The sequence below is a fragment of the Globicephala melas genome, chromosome 2, assembly GCF_963455315.2.
Source record: "Globicephala melas chromosome 2, mGloMel1.2, whole genome shotgun sequence".
NCBI lineage: Eukaryota > Metazoa > Chordata > Mammalia > Artiodactyla > Delphinidae > Globicephala > Globicephala melas.
The window spans coordinates 32594405-32612180 of NC_083315.2; the positions used below are offsets into that span (position 1 = coordinate 32594405).

Here is a 17776-nt window from a genome sequence, read left to right on the forward strand (position 1 = left end):
TACTTTACCCAGCAAGGATCTCATTAAGATTTGATGGAGAAATTAAAACCTTTACAGACAAGCAAAAGCTAAGAGAATTCAGCACCACCAAACCAGCTTTACAACAAATGCTAAAGGAACTTCTGTAGGCAGGAAATACAAGAGAAGGAAAAGACCTACAATAATAAACCTAAAACAATTAAGAAAATAGTAATAGGAACATACATATCAATAATTACCTTAAATGTAAATGGATTAAATGCTCCAACCAAAAGACATAGACTGGCTGAATGGATACAAAAACAAGACCTGTATATATGCTGTCTACAAGAGACCCACTTCAGACCTAGGGACACATACAGACTGAAAGTGAGGGGATGGAAAAAGATATTCCATGCAAATGGAAATCAAAAGAAAGCTGGAGTAGCAATTCTCATATCAGACAAAATAGACTTTAAAACACAGACTATTACAAGAAACAAAGAAGGACACTACATAATGATCAAGGGATCAATCCAAGAGAAAGATAAAACAATTGTAAATATTTATGCACCCAACATAGGAGTACCTCAATACATAAGGCAAATACTAACGACAGTAACACAATCATAGTAGGGAACTTTAACACCCCACTTTCACCAATGGACAAATCACACAAAATGAAAATAAATAAAGAAACACAAGCTTTAAATGATACATTTTAAAAGAAGGACTTAAACGATATTTATAGGACATTCCATCCAAAAACAACAGAATACACATTCTTCACAAGTGCTCATGGAACATTCTCCAGGATAGACCATATCTTGAGTCATAAATCAAGCCTCAGTAAATTTAAGAAAATTGAAATTATATCAAGTATCTTTTCCAACCACAATGCTATGGGACTAGGTAACAATTACAGGAAAAGATCTGTAAGAAATACAAACACATGGAGGCTAAACAACACACTACTTAATAACCAAGAGATCACTGAAGAAATCAAAGAGGAAATAAAAAAATACCTAAAAATAAATGACAATGAAAACACAGTGACCCAAAACCTATGGGATGCAGCAAAAGCAGTTCTAAGAGGGAAGTTTATAGCTATACAAGCCTACCTTAAGGAACAGGAAACATCTCAAATAAACAACCTAACCTTACACCTAAAGCAATTAGAGAAAGAAGAACAAAAAACCCCCAAAGTTAGCAGAAGGAAAGAAATCATAAAGATCAGATTAGAAATAAATGAAGAAGAAATGAAGGAAACGATAGCAAAGATCAATAAAACTAAAAGCTGGTTCTTTGAGAAGATAAACAAAATTGATAAACCATTACCCAGACTTATCAAGAAAAAAAGGGAGAAGACTGAAATCAATAGAATTAGAAATGAAAAAGGAGAAGTAACAACTGACACTGCAAAAATACAAAGGATCATGAGAGATCACTACAAGCAACTCTATGCCAATAAAATGGACAACCTGGAAGAAATGGACAATTTCTTACAAATGCACAACCTTCTGAGACTGAACCAGGAAGAAATAGAAAATATGGACAGACCAATCACAAGCACTGAAATTGAAACTGTGATTAAAAATTTTCCAACAAACAAAAGCCCAGGACCAGATGGCTTCACAGGTGAATTCTATCAAAAATTTAGAGAAGAGCTAACACCTATCCTTCTCAAACACTTCCAAAATATAGCAGAGGGAGGAACACTCCCAAACTCATTCTACGAGGCCACACACTCTGATACCAAAACCAGACAAAGATGTCACAAACAAAGAAAACTACAGGCCAATATCACTGATGAACATAGATGCAAAAATCCTCAACGAAATACTAGCAAACAGAATCCAACAGCACATTAAAAGAATCATACACTATGATCAAGTAGGGCTTATCCCAGGAATGCAAGGATTCTTCAATATATGCAAATCAATCAACATGATACACCATATTAATTAATCGAAGGAGAAAAACCATATGATCATCTCAATAGAACTAGAGAAAGCTTTCGACAAAATTCAACACCCATTTATGACAAAAACCCTCCAGAAAGTAGGCATAGAGGGAACTTTCCTCAACATAATAAAGGCCATATATGACAAACCCACAGCTAACATCATCCACAATGGTGAAAAACTGAAAGCATTTCCACTAAGATCAGGAACAAGACAGGATTGCCCACTCTCACCACTATTATTCAACATAGTTTTGGAAGTTTTAGCCACAGCAATCAGAGAAGAAAAAGAAATAAAAGGAATCCAAATTGGAAAAGAAGAAGTAAAGCTGGCACTGCTTGCAGATGACATGATACTACACATAGAAAATCCTAAAGATGCTACCAGAAAACTACTAGAGCTAATCAATGAATTTGGTAAAGTAGCAGGATACAAAATTAGTGCACAGAAATCTCTTCCATTCCTATACACTAATTATGAAAAATCTGAAAGTGAAATTAAGAAAACAATCCCATTTACCATTGCAAAAAAAAGAATAAAATATCTAGGAATAAACCTACCTAAGGAGACAAAAGACCTGTATGCAGAAAATTATAAGACACTGATGAAAGAAATTAAAGATGATACAAATAGATGGAGAGATATACCATGTTCTTGGATTGGAAAAATCAACATTGTGAAAATGACTCTACTACCCAAAGCAATCTACAGATTCAATGCAATCCCTATCAAACTACCAAGGGCATTTTTCACAGATCTAGAACAAAAAATTTCACAGTTTGTATATGGAAACACAAAAGACCCCGAATAGCCAAAGCAACCTTGAGAAAGAAAAATAGAGCTGGAGGAATCAGGCTCCCTGACTTCAGACTATACTACAAAGCTACAGTAATCAAGACAGTATGGTACTGGCACAAAAACAGAAATATCGATAAATGGAACAGGATAGAAAGCCCAGAGATAAACCCACGCACATATGGTCACCTTATCTTTAATAAAGGAGGTAAGAATATACAGTGGAGAAAAGACAGCCTCTTCAATAAGTGGTGCTGGGAAAACTGGACAGCTACATGTAAAAGAATGAAATTAGAACACTCCCTAACACCATACACAAAAATAAACTCAAAATGGATTAAAGACCTAAATGTAAGGCCAGACACCATCAAACTCTTAGAGGAAAACATAGGCAGAGCACTCTATGACATAAATCACAGCAAGATCCTTTATGACCCACCTCCTAGAGAAATGGAAATAAAAACAAAAATAAACAAATGGTGCCTAATGAAACTTAAAAGCTTTTGCACAGAAAAGGAAACCATAAACAAGACGAAAAGACAACCCTCAGAATGGGAGAAAATATTTGCAAATGAAGCAATTGACAAAGGATTAATCTCCAAAACATACAAGCAACTCATGCAGCTCAATATCAAAAAAAAAAACAAACAACCCAATCCATAAATTGGCAGAAGATCTAAATAGACATTTCTCCAAAGAATATATACAGATTGCCAACAAACACATAAAAGAATGGTCAACATCATTAATCATTAGAGAAATGCAAATCAAAACTACAATGAGATATCATCTCACACCGGTCAGGATGGCCATCATCAAAAAATCTACAAACAATAAATGCTGGAGAGGGTGTGGAGAAAAGGGAACCCTCTCGCACTGTTGGTGGCAATGAAAATTGATACAGCCACTATGGAGAACAGTATGGAGGTTCCTTAAAAAACTAAAAATAGAACTACCATACAACCCAGCAATCCCACTACTGGGCAGATACCCTGAGAAAACCATAATTCAAAAGGAGTCATGTACCAAAATGTTCATTGCAGCTCTATTTACAGTAGCCAGGACACGGAAGCAACCTAAGTGTCCATCAGCAGATGAATGCATAAAGAAGATATGGCACGTATATACAATGGAATATTACTCAGCCATAAAAACGAATGAAATTGAGTTATTTGTAGTGAGGCGGATGGACCTAGAGACTGTCATACAGAGTGAAGTAAGTCAGAAAGAGAAAAACAAATACCGTATGCTAACACATATATATGGAATCTAAAAAAAAAATGGTCAGAAGAACCTAGGGGCAAGATGGGAATAAAGATGCAGAACTGCTAGAGAATGGACTTGAGGATACGGGGAGGGGGAAGGGTAAGCTGGGACAAAGTGAGAGAGTGGCATGGACATATATACACTACCAAACGTAAAATAGATAGCTAGTGGGAAGCAGCTGCATAGCACAGAGAGATCAGCTCGGTGTTTTGTGACCACCTAGAGTGGTGGGATAGGGAGGGTGGGAGGGAGGGAGATGCAAGAGGGAAGAGATATGGGGACATATGTATATGTATAACTGATTCACTTTGTTATAAAGCAGAAACTGACACACCACTGTAAAGTTATTATACTCTAATAAAGATGTTAAAAAAAAAAAAAAAGACTCCACGCTTCCATAGCATGAAGCACAGTTTCGATCCCTGGTCGGGGAACGAAGATCCCACATTGCTCGCCGTGCAGCCCCCCAAAATAAATAATAAATTAATTAAAAAAAAAAAAGATCCACAGGCAATCGATAAGTCACTTTTGAGAACATTTTGGTTCCTCATTGAGATTTCCCATTCCTGAACTACGTGCTGTTAACACAGCTCTCTTATTCTAGATGCATTCTAATAGCCAACTGTATAATGATCTAATCTAGCTCTTACCCAGAATATGGGATTCTGATGTAACTAGAATTATTGGTCTAGAAGAAATGAGGTGTGTGTGTGTGTGTGTGTGTGTGTGTGTGTGTGTTGAGAGAGAAAGAGGGAGAGAGAGATAAGAAGGGAGGTTGTAATAAAGTTATAAAGGGTCCTAGATGCTAGCCAGGGGTTTACATTTTATTCTTTGGGCAACAGAGAACCATCAAAAGCTGTCAAGCAGGCAAGCGATATAAGTAGAGTTATATATTTTACGACGATAACGCACGGAAGCATGGAGGATGGAGTGGAGGATGTGCCTCCCCACACTGCTATCTCCATCGTCCACTGGGTCTTATATCAATATTAAGCATTACTACAGGGAGTAGCATTGGCTACCTTACCTTCTTGTTAGATTTGAGGAACAGCAAATATTTAGAACTTATAGGATCTATCTATTCTCCAGCATCAACGTCCACAAGTATCCAACCCAGATCTTCAGAATAATATAGTACTCGTTCTCTTTTCATGAGAGGAAATAACAAACACTTTTTGCATTTCAATCCTAAAGAGATTATTTCTCAGTGATAAACCAGATGTTCACCATTTCTAATAGTGAACTCCTTGGGATCTGATTCACCACTGAAACAATTGTTTGCTTCTTAAGTATACTTTTTAAACATATCATTTTAAGACTAAAAGTATAGGTAGGGACTTCCAAGGTCGCCGGCGTTCCGGAGCCCAGACGCAGCCTCTGAGTCGCCCAACACCTTCTTTTCGGTCAGCTGCGTGAGGGTCTCGCCGGGGCATGTCGTCCGTGCCGCTCGGCCCGTTGTACGCCTGTGCGCTCGCCCCGCCGGCCGGCCTGCGGAGCTCCCGCCCGTGTCCCCCAGCGGGTCCGGGAGGTCCTGGCACCGCCTCGATGGCGGCTCCGCCGGACGCGCAGACTGTACCGCAGCCCGCACCCCGAGCTGACGGCGTCATGAGGCACCTGCCCTACTTCTGCCGCGGCCAGGTGGTGCGGGGCTTCGGTCACAGCTCCAAGCAACTGGGCATCCCTACAGCTAACTTTCCTAAACAAGTAATAGATAATCTTCCAGCTGATGTATCCACTGGCATTTACCATGGTTGGGTCAGTGTTGGAAGTGGAGACGTCCATAAGATGGTGATGAGCATAGGATGGAACCCATACTACAAGAATACGAAAAAGTCCATGGAAACTCGTATCATGCATACTTTCAAAGAGGACTTCTATGGGGAACTTCTCAATGTGGCCGTCGTCGGCTACCTCAGACCAGAAAAGAACTTTGATTCTTTAGAGTCACTTATTTCAGCAATTCAAGGTGATATTGAGGAAGCTAAGAAACGACTAGATTTACCAGAACATTTGAAACTCAAAGAAGACAATTTCTTCCAGGTTCGTAAAAGCAAAATAACGAATGGCCACTGATGGAAAGGCATCTTATTTATTCATTCACTGTTTTCTAATATTTTACTGCTCATAACTCTACAGCTTCATCCTGGTTTTATTTTAAAAATCAAACATTTTCCTACAGCTGTGAATTAAACAGTACAATGTAGTTACCATATTACGTTCCAACTGTTCAATTAAACCCATCATGTTACAGTACTAAAAAGGTTCATTTTAAAAATCAAGATTCCTTTTTATGTAATATGCTGATTAAAATGTACACTTGAAAGGTCTTAAGTGTTTTTTAATGGAAATGAAATATATATAAATATGGGTAACAGGCAAGTCACTAGTTTGAGATGAGAACTATAATTCTCATGGTAAAATTTTAGCATGCATGTACTGTGTAGCATGCTCTGCTAATCAGAAGGCTTATAAAAGTAACTATATTAAGCAGAGGTTTGACAGTTTATTACAAACCTAAGGGGAAAAATCCAGACTTCGTATTTTTGATATTTTGTGCATTTATATATTATTATAGACATAAAGACTTGTGAAATTTCATTTCAATTAGTCATTTCCTTTAAGGGCTCAAATCATTGTACTGGGTTCCATTTTTGTTACAGCTGCCTCAGTTCTAATTGGTCTAGACTCTCTCCCTATTAGTTTTTTTGTTTTTCTTTTAAAACAGTAAAATGAGTGTTTTTCGAATCTCTAGGTCTCATTTTTGTGTTGTATAACACTTCCCTCTTTAAGCGTATTCTTCAACATTTTTCTTAACCTTTGTTTTCTGTAAACAATTGTGTGTCAGTTTTTCCATTTAGAATATCCAACTCTACATTTACAAAATGTAGAGTTTCATCTGCGTCTGTATCTGCCATCCCATCCCTTCACTATATGAAGAGTGATTAAGTGCATATCTTTTGCATTTTAGAAAAAACACCCAAAACTTCATCTGTAGGTTTCCCCAAAGTTTAAATGAACACCTAGCAGTTCATTTATATATACCAGTTTCTTAAACAACACAAAATACTTGTTTCCCCCCTAGGGAAACTAGTTAAGAGCCAACTAAACTATGAAATACAAAGTTATTTGTTTTTAATGTAATTGTATGTTCCTGAGCAAATGCAAACTGTTGTAGCTGTGTGTGCACAATGTAATTTAAGGCTAAAGAGTGCTATCTAGAAGGTAATTTTAAAGATAACTCATTATAAAACCATTTTCCCCTAATCTGCATAAATGAGAGAACTGATTTTAACAAAACTGTTTATATAATATTTAGAAAAACATCTAAAGCTAATGTTGGAGAAGGGGGAAGCAGGAATAAATTCAGTTGGATTGTTTTGATTTTTTGGTGTATGAATTTATGGCAAACAATGTAGTATGTGTCTTTTTCATTTCTTATTTATAGAAATACTTAGAAAATGTAATTTCATGTTAGAAATCCTATACTTGAAAGAAGCCCCAATTATCAGTGGTTCTATGAAACAAAGTTAAAAACAAACATGGAAGGTGTAAAAAAGATGTGTTTCTTTGAGTAGCTTGCGACTGATTATATCCTCATTAAGTGTGAAAATTCTTTGATATTGTCACCTTAAATTTTGTTAAATAACTATTGTTTTTGAAAAACCTATAGTGTGTGGTTTAGGACTTAGTTAATAGTGTCTACAATTTTTTAATTTTTATATTAAGTGTTTATATATTATAAGAAATGGCAGTAGGGCCACTTTTGATTAGTCAGTGTTTTCAGGCCTTGAAATAAATCTTGATCAAGTGAAAAAAAAAAGTATAGGTAAGATATTTACGGGACACATATAAGAAAAACAGCTGCAACTGGGGGGTGGGCAGAGGTATGAAATGCAAAGAGAATTGAAGGACTTAAAAAGTGCTCCTCGTCTTTTATTTAGGCTCAGAAGTCCTCTGATGCACCCAAACAGTGGATACGGGTCAGCCAGGCGAAGTCTGAGAGGAAAAGAACCGAAAGAAAGGCATCTGCTGTTTCCTAGGTGACAGGGTTCTTTAAGGCACTCTGTTTGTCAAGGACTAACTTAGAGAAATTATTTTCCTAGTACTCAAAACACTGTGGGCAAGAGAACAGCCCCAAAAGAGCACTCAGAAGACAAGGAGACCAGTATTGGTACACAGGGCACCAGCGAGATGAAAGGGTCATGGGAGGTCAGATACAAACATGTGGTCAACAAGAGCCAAGGAGAGGAGGGGCGGATGAAGTCAGTGCCCTGCCGCTCAGGCCGCCTCTTAATGGAGGGACCAGAGAACCAAACCCTCTACCCATCCAGCTGGGAGGACATGTTCTTAGAGCAGTGGTCTCCAAACAGGGTGACACGCCCCAGGGAGTGGGCAAGGTGAACCACCGGGGCTTGGGAAGAAATTAGAATCTCTAGTTATATTTATTTTTTATCTTTAAAAGACAAGGAATTAAGTTTTGCTGAAGCTTAAAACATAGACTGATGTCGGCCCCTCACTCTGCCAGCACATCAGAAGGCCCCATGTCCAGTTAGTATGCAAGCCAGAAAATAGCTGTTGGATACTGTGAAAGGAAGTGTTTCGTTCCTTTCAGCATACTGAGAAGTACTGTGTTATTTTAATATTTCCAGGCACATGGATTTATGTGTTACATTATGTAGTTTTTACTAAACCAACCCTCTTAAAATGGAAAAGTGGCTTAAAAAGATTCTTGCAAAGAAACAGTAGCACAAAGATAATTCGAATAATGCAAACACAAGCGAGCAACAACAGCCGATATACTTCTGCTACGGGTAAAAGCTATTCATCAGCCATACGACAAGGAAAAAGAACAGTGAGATTTGCCAGCAAGTGAGCCGCCAAACTTGAAATGATCACAAAGATATTTTGTCTCAGGGATCTGTGCTCATCATAGTAATGATGAACCTCACTCTTCAAATATATATTGAAAAGTGTGAAGCCACTGTGGTTAGCAGAAGATATGGGTCCAGAAGATGAAGACAAACCTCCATAATGTTTTCAGTAATATTTAATATCATGAATTACTAACTAATATACTTTAAACAATGTTCCCTAAATATAATCCTAAATGTTTGTCTTTTTTCTTCCTTAATAGTAAAAACCCAAAATGTAGCATACCATGTAGAAAACACTTGTTCTTCCTGCCATGGAAATATGGATGAAGTACTCATAAAACAATTTAGGGGTAAAAATATCTGGGCACATTTGTCAAGATATACTATTGGATACCATGTAGAAAGCACTGCTGGGACTTCCCTGGTGGTCCAGTGGTTAAGACTCTGCACTTCCACTGCCGGGGGGCCTGGGCTCGATCCCTGGTCAGGGAACTAGATCCCACATGCATGCCGTAACTAAGAGTTTGCATGCCACAACTAAGGAGCCCGTGTGCCACAACTAAGGAGCTGGCGAGCCACAACTAAGGAGCCCAGAAGCTGCAACTAAGGAGCCCAGATGCGACAACTAAGGAGACTGCCTGCTTGGACTAAGACCTGGTGCAACCAAATAAATAAACACTAAAAAAAAAAAAAAAAGATGAATTTTGCACGTTTTTTTTACACAAAGGTTGAGTGTTCAAAACTTTTTGACTTTTCTATGATTATAAATGGCCACCAGTAAATTGCTACCTAAGCAAATATCTCCCTGCATTCCACACCTCCACACCAAATACATCTCATTTGAATCCTCAGGGTAAAAGTCATATATCATCTAAGACACAGAAAGGAGCTTTTTTCAGAAAGAAACATGATATGGAGAGAGCATACTGAAAACGGTTATTTGGAAATACTTTCATCATTATATGATTATGTTGCGATAAACTATGCTTGACACCTATAAACACTTTGGTATCTGCACAACTAAAAAACTTGGAAGCAGAATTTTTCTAACTCAGTTTAAAATCTTTCAAGGAGTTTCAATAAGTTTAAAACCCATTTACTAACAAAGTAAATGTGCAGCATCTTCTGATTAATATGCAAGAATAATCCACCTCAAGAATATGGATACTTACTCGCCCAATTTCAACTTTTTAAAAAATTTGCAAAACTGACAGAACTGCAAATTTTAGTGTAAGGGCAGTACTGCTTCCATGTGGATCTGCTTATTTCTGGAAGGCATCTTTTTCAGCTATAGAAGCCCTTAAAACCAAATACTAAAATAAACTGAAATTAGAACCAGACTTTTGAATCATTCAAAAGGGGTTAAAATAAGGTTTTCAAAAATAGTAAATTTCCAAAAAACGTCCATCACGTTGCTCTCCTTTATAGAAATTGAGTACATTATATTATAAATTATAGATATAACTGTTTCAATGATCTCATCTTTTCCTTTTATGTATATGTTTCCTAACATACATAATTATTATTTAAAAAGAAATTTGCCACTTACTTTTTTAACATCTTTATTGGAGTATAATTGCTTTACAATGGTGTGTTAGTTTCTGCTGTATAACAAAGTGAATCATCTATACATATACATATGTCCCCATATCTCCTCCCTCTTCTGCCTCCCTCCCACTCTCCCTATCCCACCCCTCTAGGTGGTCACAGAGCACCGAGCTGATCTCCCTCTACTATTGCCCATCTCTGGAGCTTGCTTAGGTGGTGTTCTGCCTTCTGTGGGCACACTGGGATGGAATCCCCTCTCCTCATGCACGCCGAAACCAAGGTCTTTCGCCTCTCTGGCAGTTCCAAACTTTTTCCCCGGACTCTCTCCCAGCTAGCTGTGGCGCACTAGCCCCCATCAGGCTGTGTTCATGCAGCCAACCCCAGTCCTCTCCCTGGGATCCACCAAAGCCCGAGCCTCAGCTCCCAGCCCCACCCGTCCCGGCGGCTGAGCAGACAAGCCTCTCGGGCTGGTGAGTGCTGGTCGGCACTGATCCTCTGTGCGGGAATCTCTCCGTTTTGCCCTCCACACCCCTGTTGCTGTGCTCTCCTCCGCGGCTCCGAAGCTTCCCCACTCCGCCACCCGCAGTCTCCACCCGCGAAGGGGCTTCCTAGTGTGTGGAAACCTTTCTTCCTTCACAGCTCCCTCCCACTGGTGCAGGTCTTGTCCCTATCCTTTTGTCTCTGTTTTTTTTCTTTTGCTCTACCCAGGTATGCGGGGATTTTCTTGCCTTTTGGGAAGTCTGATGTCTTCTGCTAGCGTTCAGTAGTTGTTCTGTAGTTGTTCCGCATGTAGATGTATTTTTGATGTATTTATGAGGAGGAAGGTGATCTCCACATCTCAGTCCTCCGCCATTTTGAACATCTCTCCACTTATTTTTAAGCACATAAATAAACATATATTTGGGGCAGGGGCTTGCAGGGATTAGAGATCACCCTTACAGGGCAGGAGGCCTAAGACTGCCTGGACATAGGAGGAAAGATGACCATAAAGATGCAAAGAAGAAATGTATTAACAAGGCCAAACAGCACAGATAATGCAACACACACATATGGACTGGCCAAGGAAAGAATTGCAACTGCAGTAATAGAAAATGTGTTCCAGAATAATCCAACCCTGAGATGATGCTGAAAGGAGAGAATCTCAGCAGCAAATAGCAACCAACGTAAAAACCGGCAAGGTCACCACGCACTCAGGGCAACAAACACATTGGTTCATTCCTTCATCAAGGATTTATAGGCCATTTATTTTGTGCTAGGGACTGTGATAGGTACTGGAGTAAACCATGAACTTGGCAGAAAATCTTCCTTTGAGGAGGTGACAGGCAAGTGGAGGAAATAAGCATGTTAACTTATGACTAAATGCAATGTGATTAACTGAATTTCAATGATCTCTGAAAGGAAAAAAAAAACAAAAAAAGAACTGGGACCAGAAACCAATAAGCTTCTGCACCATGTCATCCACGCCTAGACATAAGACACAGTTATCCATCTCTTACTTAGTAGAATTCTGTAATTAGTGTACTGTTCTTGCTGATATCTGTTAGATGAACTAAAGTTAATGGTTTACTTTCTGGTTAAATTAAGCACAGTTCTATAGAATAGGCAATTATAGACATACATATATTTCCAATTCTCCAATAATAAGGATTGTTCTGTTCAGATCTTGTTGCTCTTTCTCTTCTGCCTGGACTGTCCCCTCACCTAAGACCATAATCATTCTTCTTTCATGTTGGCTCTCTTCCTGAATTTGAGGCCTTGTTCTCAGCCTCTGCTTGTGTCATCATCACCTGCACCGTCAGTGCTTTTTCCCCTTTCCTATACCCTCTGCGCAATGACCACTGCCCATTAATGGTCACTAGGGAAAGGTCCTCTTTCCAGGCGAGGGACCCTGCAGCCCTCGGGCTTTCCTGAATCTCAGCCCCTGGGTCTTCTGGCCAGTTGATTTTGTGTTCTGTTTGCACTTGAGGAGCTGGGGAGGGGCTTTTCAATGCTCTCCTTTGCCAGAAGAACAACACAGATTAAGTTCTAACGTGTTAAAGTTCTAAAGTTTCCAGACCTGCAGCCGTCCAGGAATTTTACTGTTTAACCACTTCAGACCAACAGCCATGTCAGCTATGTTAACTTTCACCTTAACCTTATGGTTGAAGTAACCCTTAAGATTTCTCACCAGTACGGTAATGTGGTTTCACAGCTTGTAGAAATTCTGTCTCCCTCCCATTTCTCACTGTATATACTGTATATACTATATTGTGAACATTTGATTTTAGCCCAATTGACATTTTTTAAGTGTTTTTACTTTTGTGCATAAAACACCAAATCATATGGTATTATGAACAGGGATGCGTGTTTCAAATGAAACACATCTGAATGTATTCAACTAACTCATTCAAAAAAAATTCTCATTGTCATACTAGATAGTCAAAATCTGAATCAGCACTTCTCCATTCAGACTGGCCACACGTCCAGAGTTCAACGGCCACATGTAGCGCTTATGCTGGCCAGTTCTAGAAAACCGATTTGTTCATGTGGATGAGAGTATCAAATGAGGAGAGACACAGGTCACTAAATAAATTGTTTCTTCACAAACTAGAAAATATGTTTCTGGAGTCGAAAACAATGCCGAAGAAGTAAAGTCTTTCCTCCAAACTAACAAGTATTAATTTCTAGGCTAAATAATTTTATGTCAATATAAATTACAATTAGCAATCTAATAAATTCTAGTACCTTGGATTTTTTAAAAAATTATCTAACACCCACCATTGTCTGTGTGTCTACCGAAAGGGGGAAGTATAAAGATTATCCCTGTTCTTTGGCACTCACAGTCTGGTGAAAGGGTAGACATGGCCATTAATATTTGACATGTAGGACAATGTGATAAGGAGGACAATGACCAGGGCCACTTAAACAAGTGAAGGAACACAGGAAGACTTCACAGAAGAGGTGACATTGGAGCTGAGTCTTGAAGGATAAACAGGAGTCTTCCAAATGAACAAAAGAGGAAAGAGCACTGCAGCCAGAGGAAAAGCACACTTACAAGGCACAAAGGGCAGAAGCAGCTGGCAGTGTTTAGGGAGCTATGTGAACGTTTGCATAAGTTGTACAGAAGAAGAATACGGGGAGAAGAGAGGCTAGAAAGAGACAAGTAGGGGTCCTTCATGATCAGGTTCATGTTTGATAAGATCACTTTGACTGTAGTTTGAGAAATAAAATGAAGAGGACCAGACTGAAGGCAAGGAAGCCACGGCTGAGGCTCTTGACCAGTTCAGCTTAGAGATGCTGAGAGACTGGACAAAAGGCACGACAGGGCGAGGAGAGAAAGGAACAGATATAAGAGGGTTTCCAGAAGCAGAATCAACAGGACCTGGTGAGAGGCAGGATGTGGGGTGTGAGTGAGAGAGCAGGACCCAGGAAGCCCCCTGGGTCTCTGGTTATAACCAAATCTTCCCCCCACAAAATTCCCTTTCCCTGGCTGTGATGGCATCTGCCAACCTTCAGCCCAAATTTCATTTCCAAAGCAGATACCACCCATAAACAGAAATAATTTCTAACTTACAGGATATCAGATCTTAAACTCCTAAGTGACTGACACACAGAACAGCAGAGATGGAAACAAATCGGCCGAAATTAAAATATTTAAATCAGAAAAGGTTTCAGTCCTTTAACCATCAAAAGCTCCAAACTGTCAGACATAAAATTTCAGGTTGAGCAAGTGAAGCCATGATGAAAGGGTATAATATTCTTGGAGAACTTTGTACACAAAGCAAACACCAATAAATCATTTAATAATTGCTGAATCTCCATATGCATGCCAGACTGACCCAGGCCCATGAGAGGACTTAATGAAAGTGTCCACTACAGATGAGTTTATTTTCCCCTCACGCTCTGAGTTGGAGCATAGTGCCTCATAAATATTTAACTTAAACTATAAAACAGAAAGATCAACCTGGGACAGAAAGTTAAGCTGAAAATCATATGGTGATAGCCTCCGTTTTAATTAATGTTCTATTACACACACTGCTATTGATTTTTTAAAATGGTTTCATGTTCGGTATCTAACAATTACACTGAAAACACTACAGCCCATATTCACATTATTGTGCAATTTCCACTAATTTCTGACAAGGGAAAATACACGTTTGGCTTTTCTCTGGCACAAAACCTTGATTATTTGGCTGTGGTCATCAGGATTTAAGATGCTGAGGAGTCTTCGTAAAGCACTTCATCTACCTTCATGTCATTTTCATCCACAGGGACCTGAAGGCAAATCTGCTCTTTGAAAGCCAAGGCCAGGGTGTAGGGCCTCACATCCTGGGACTGCAGACAGCGCTTCAGGTAGGCATCGTAGTAGCCCTTGCCCCGCCCCAAACGGTTGCCGTGTTTGTCAAACCCAAGACCCGGCATGAAGATGAGATCAAGTCCCCCTGCGGAAATGAGGAATAAAGTTACGAAGGTTAATGGTGTCTGGAAAAGACTGATCGCTTCCAGATCTGGTTTTTGTTTTTTAATGACATCATTTTCTCTGATTTTTAAAGAAATACATGATCACTCTAGAAAAATCCTAACAGTAAAGAGTTGGACAAAGAAAGAAGTAAAAATTACTCAGCAACTAGTAAGTCCGTCATCCATCCCCTAGCCGTTCTTTCATGTATACCTGTACAGAAATGCCAGATTCCCAGGCCCCGCCCACACCTAGTTAAAGAGAATCTCCAGGGATAGGGCCTAAGAATTCCTTTTTCTCTAATTTTCTTTCTTTAAGCATACAGCTGACCCTACATACTGTCCCAGGACACTGACAACTGAAGGAGTGGGAGAGGGTCAGAAAGAAGCCAGAAAGGACGGAGCTATTCTCAAAGTCGATGAGCAGAAGGAGGGTTAGCTGTTAAGAGGACCAAGCTTACCCTCTTCATTTCCCCTCTTACTGGAGAGGGAAGGCCGGGTTGTCCTGCTTCCCTGGATTCATGTGAGAGCAACCTTCGACCCACTCAGGAACATTCCAAAGGTACAAGATGGGGACCCATAATTGGTCCTCTGGCTGGAACTCTCCCAGGGAACACAGGGACCAGAACTGGCCATGGCATCATCAGGGCAGAGCTGGCTGCTGGGGCTCAAGGTAGAAGGCAGGGTCTTGAAAGTTATAAAAAGCTGACCACAGTGAAAGGTGTGATGAATGCTATAAAGGTCACGAGGATGTCCATGGATTTTGTGAGGTCCAGGGAATGGTCCCCCAGCCCCTTGCAGGGAGCATGACGCACCAGCACTACTCAAGAGGCACATCGCTTACGCAACGCAGCAGTCTGTCTGGAGCCTTCCTGTACTGAGCCTTGGCCTTTTGAGGGCTGTCCTGGGGGCTTCTGGGTGACCTACAGCTTAGCAAGGGCTAACCACTCATACAGCATTGCTGGCAAGCACATACCAGGGTTGGAAGCCATGAATTCTCTGGAACAGAGTGTTCAGAGTAGAGGTATTCAGACTGCCAGCTAGGCTGGCCCCCACTGTAGCAGCTGTTACGACTCCCTGCAGAGCCATGAGGTGAACTCAGCTTCTCTCCGGCTCCCAGCACACACCTGTAATCCCTTGCCTGCAAAAACCTGGCAGAGCATGCCTCAGATTACAGTCCTGACCTTCTCATGGAAACCTGCTCACCTACTCCAATCCCAACTTGCTAAGAGGCCCTGGTCTCTGACTTTCATCTTTCCTCCCTGTCTCTGCCCTGCTCATCTCTCTTGGGAATAATGGTGGCTTGTGCACTTGACTTTGCTTCCTCCAAGTCCTCCTGCTGTTGCCAGAGCACTCTTGGGCTTAAAGTTCAGCTCCGTCATTATACCCAGAACACACACGCACACAGCTTTTCCTAGGTTTCTTGCGTCTTTACAGTGTGGCAAAGGTGCTTTGTAAAGTCCTCTGGGGGATACACAGATACATCCCTGCCCTTCAGGAGACGGAGTTCAGTTAACATAAAAAATGCACACGCGTAACATCCATTCCAACGTAAGGCAGCAGTGCCTGCCAATTGCCCAAAAAGTGTTAGGGACAAGAAGTCCTAGAGACTTCAGCAGAGGGACAGCGACATGGCTGGGTGGTCAGGGAAGGATCCATGGGCAACTTTGTCTTGACCTAGGTTTTTAAGAATGTGCCAGAGTTGGATCTGAGTGTATTTCAGAAACCAAGGGAAGGGGCTTCCCTGGTGGCACAGTGGTTGAGAGTCCTCCTGCCAAATAGGGGACACGGGTTCGTGACCCAGTCCGGGAAGATCCCACATGCCGTGGAGCGGCTGGGCCCGTGAGCCATGGCCGCTGAGCCGGCGCGTCCGGAGCCTGTGCTCCACAACGGGAGAGGCCACAACAGTGAGAGGTCCACATACCGCAAAAAAAAAAAAAAAGAAAAGAAAGAAACCAAGGGAAGAATGGCAGGAGCAGAGTGATGAGGAGGGAATAGGGCAGAAGGACCAGGCTGAGGAGTAGCAGAGGCATGTGGAGTTCATCAGGTAGGGGCAAAAAGATTTAGGAGATAAAGGCAAAGAGACCCCTACAACCCAAAAACAAGTAACCCAATTAAAAAAATGGATGAAAGACTTGAATAGACATTTATGCAAAGAAGACCAAAAAATGACCAAAAAGTATATGAAAAGATGCTCAACATCATTAAATAATCAGAGAAATGCAAGTTAACACCTCCATGAGACATCACCTCACACCTGTTAAGACAGCCATATTTTTAAAAAACAGAAAACAATAAATGTTGGTGAGGATGTGGAGAAATTGGAACATTTGTGCATTGTTGCTGGGAATATAAAAAGATGCAGCTGCCGTAGAAAACAGTATGGAGATTCCTCAAAAAACTAAAAATAGATCTCCCATATGATCCAGCAATCACGTCTCTGAGTATTCACCCAAAAGAACTGAAGTCAGGGTATTGAAGAGATCCTTGTACTCCCATGTTCACTACAGCATTATTCACAATAGCCAAGAGTTGTTAATAACCTAAATGTCCATCAACAGATAACTGGATAGACAAAATGTGGTACATACAATGCAATATTATTCAACCATGCAAAAAAAGGAAAATCTGTCATACGCTACAACGTAGAAGTACCTTGAGGACATTAGGTGAAGCAAACTAAGCCAGTTGCAGAAGGACAAATACTGCATGATTCCACTTACAGAAGGTATCGAAAGGAGCCAAACTCATAGAAGCAGAAAGTAAAATGGTGGTTGCCAGGGGCTGGGGGAAGAAGTAAATGAAGAGTTAAATCTACTGTACAACATTAACAAGCCTGTACCATGTATTTTAAAATCTGTTAAGAGGGTGGATCTCATGTTATGTGTTATTTACCATAATTTTTTTTTAAGGCAAAGGTAACAAAAGGACAGC

At 40.3% G+C, this 17776-nt stretch overlaps 1 protein-coding gene and 1 pseudogene across 19 annotated transcripts in view; one reads left to right on the forward strand and one right to left on the reverse strand.

Moving 5' to 3' along the window:
- The window catches only part of MTHFS (methenyltetrahydrofolate synthetase), a 278936-nt gene that overhangs the window by 213134 nt on the left and 48026 nt on the right, over positions 1-17776 (reverse strand). The window contains exon 3 of one of the 19 annotated variants that reach the window (XM_030878447.3): positions 10457-14826. The exons of the other annotated variants lie outside the window; for them this stretch is intronic. Within the exon in view, the coding sequence (XP_030734307.1) occupies positions 14594-14826 (233 nt within the window). The 3' untranslated portion in view covers positions 10457-14593. Of the gene's footprint in view, positions 1-10456; positions 14827-17776 lie in introns of those variants that run through there. 19 annotated transcript variants of the gene reach the window in all.
- Positions 5589-6056, forward strand: LOC115864706 (riboflavin kinase pseudogene; annotated as a pseudogene).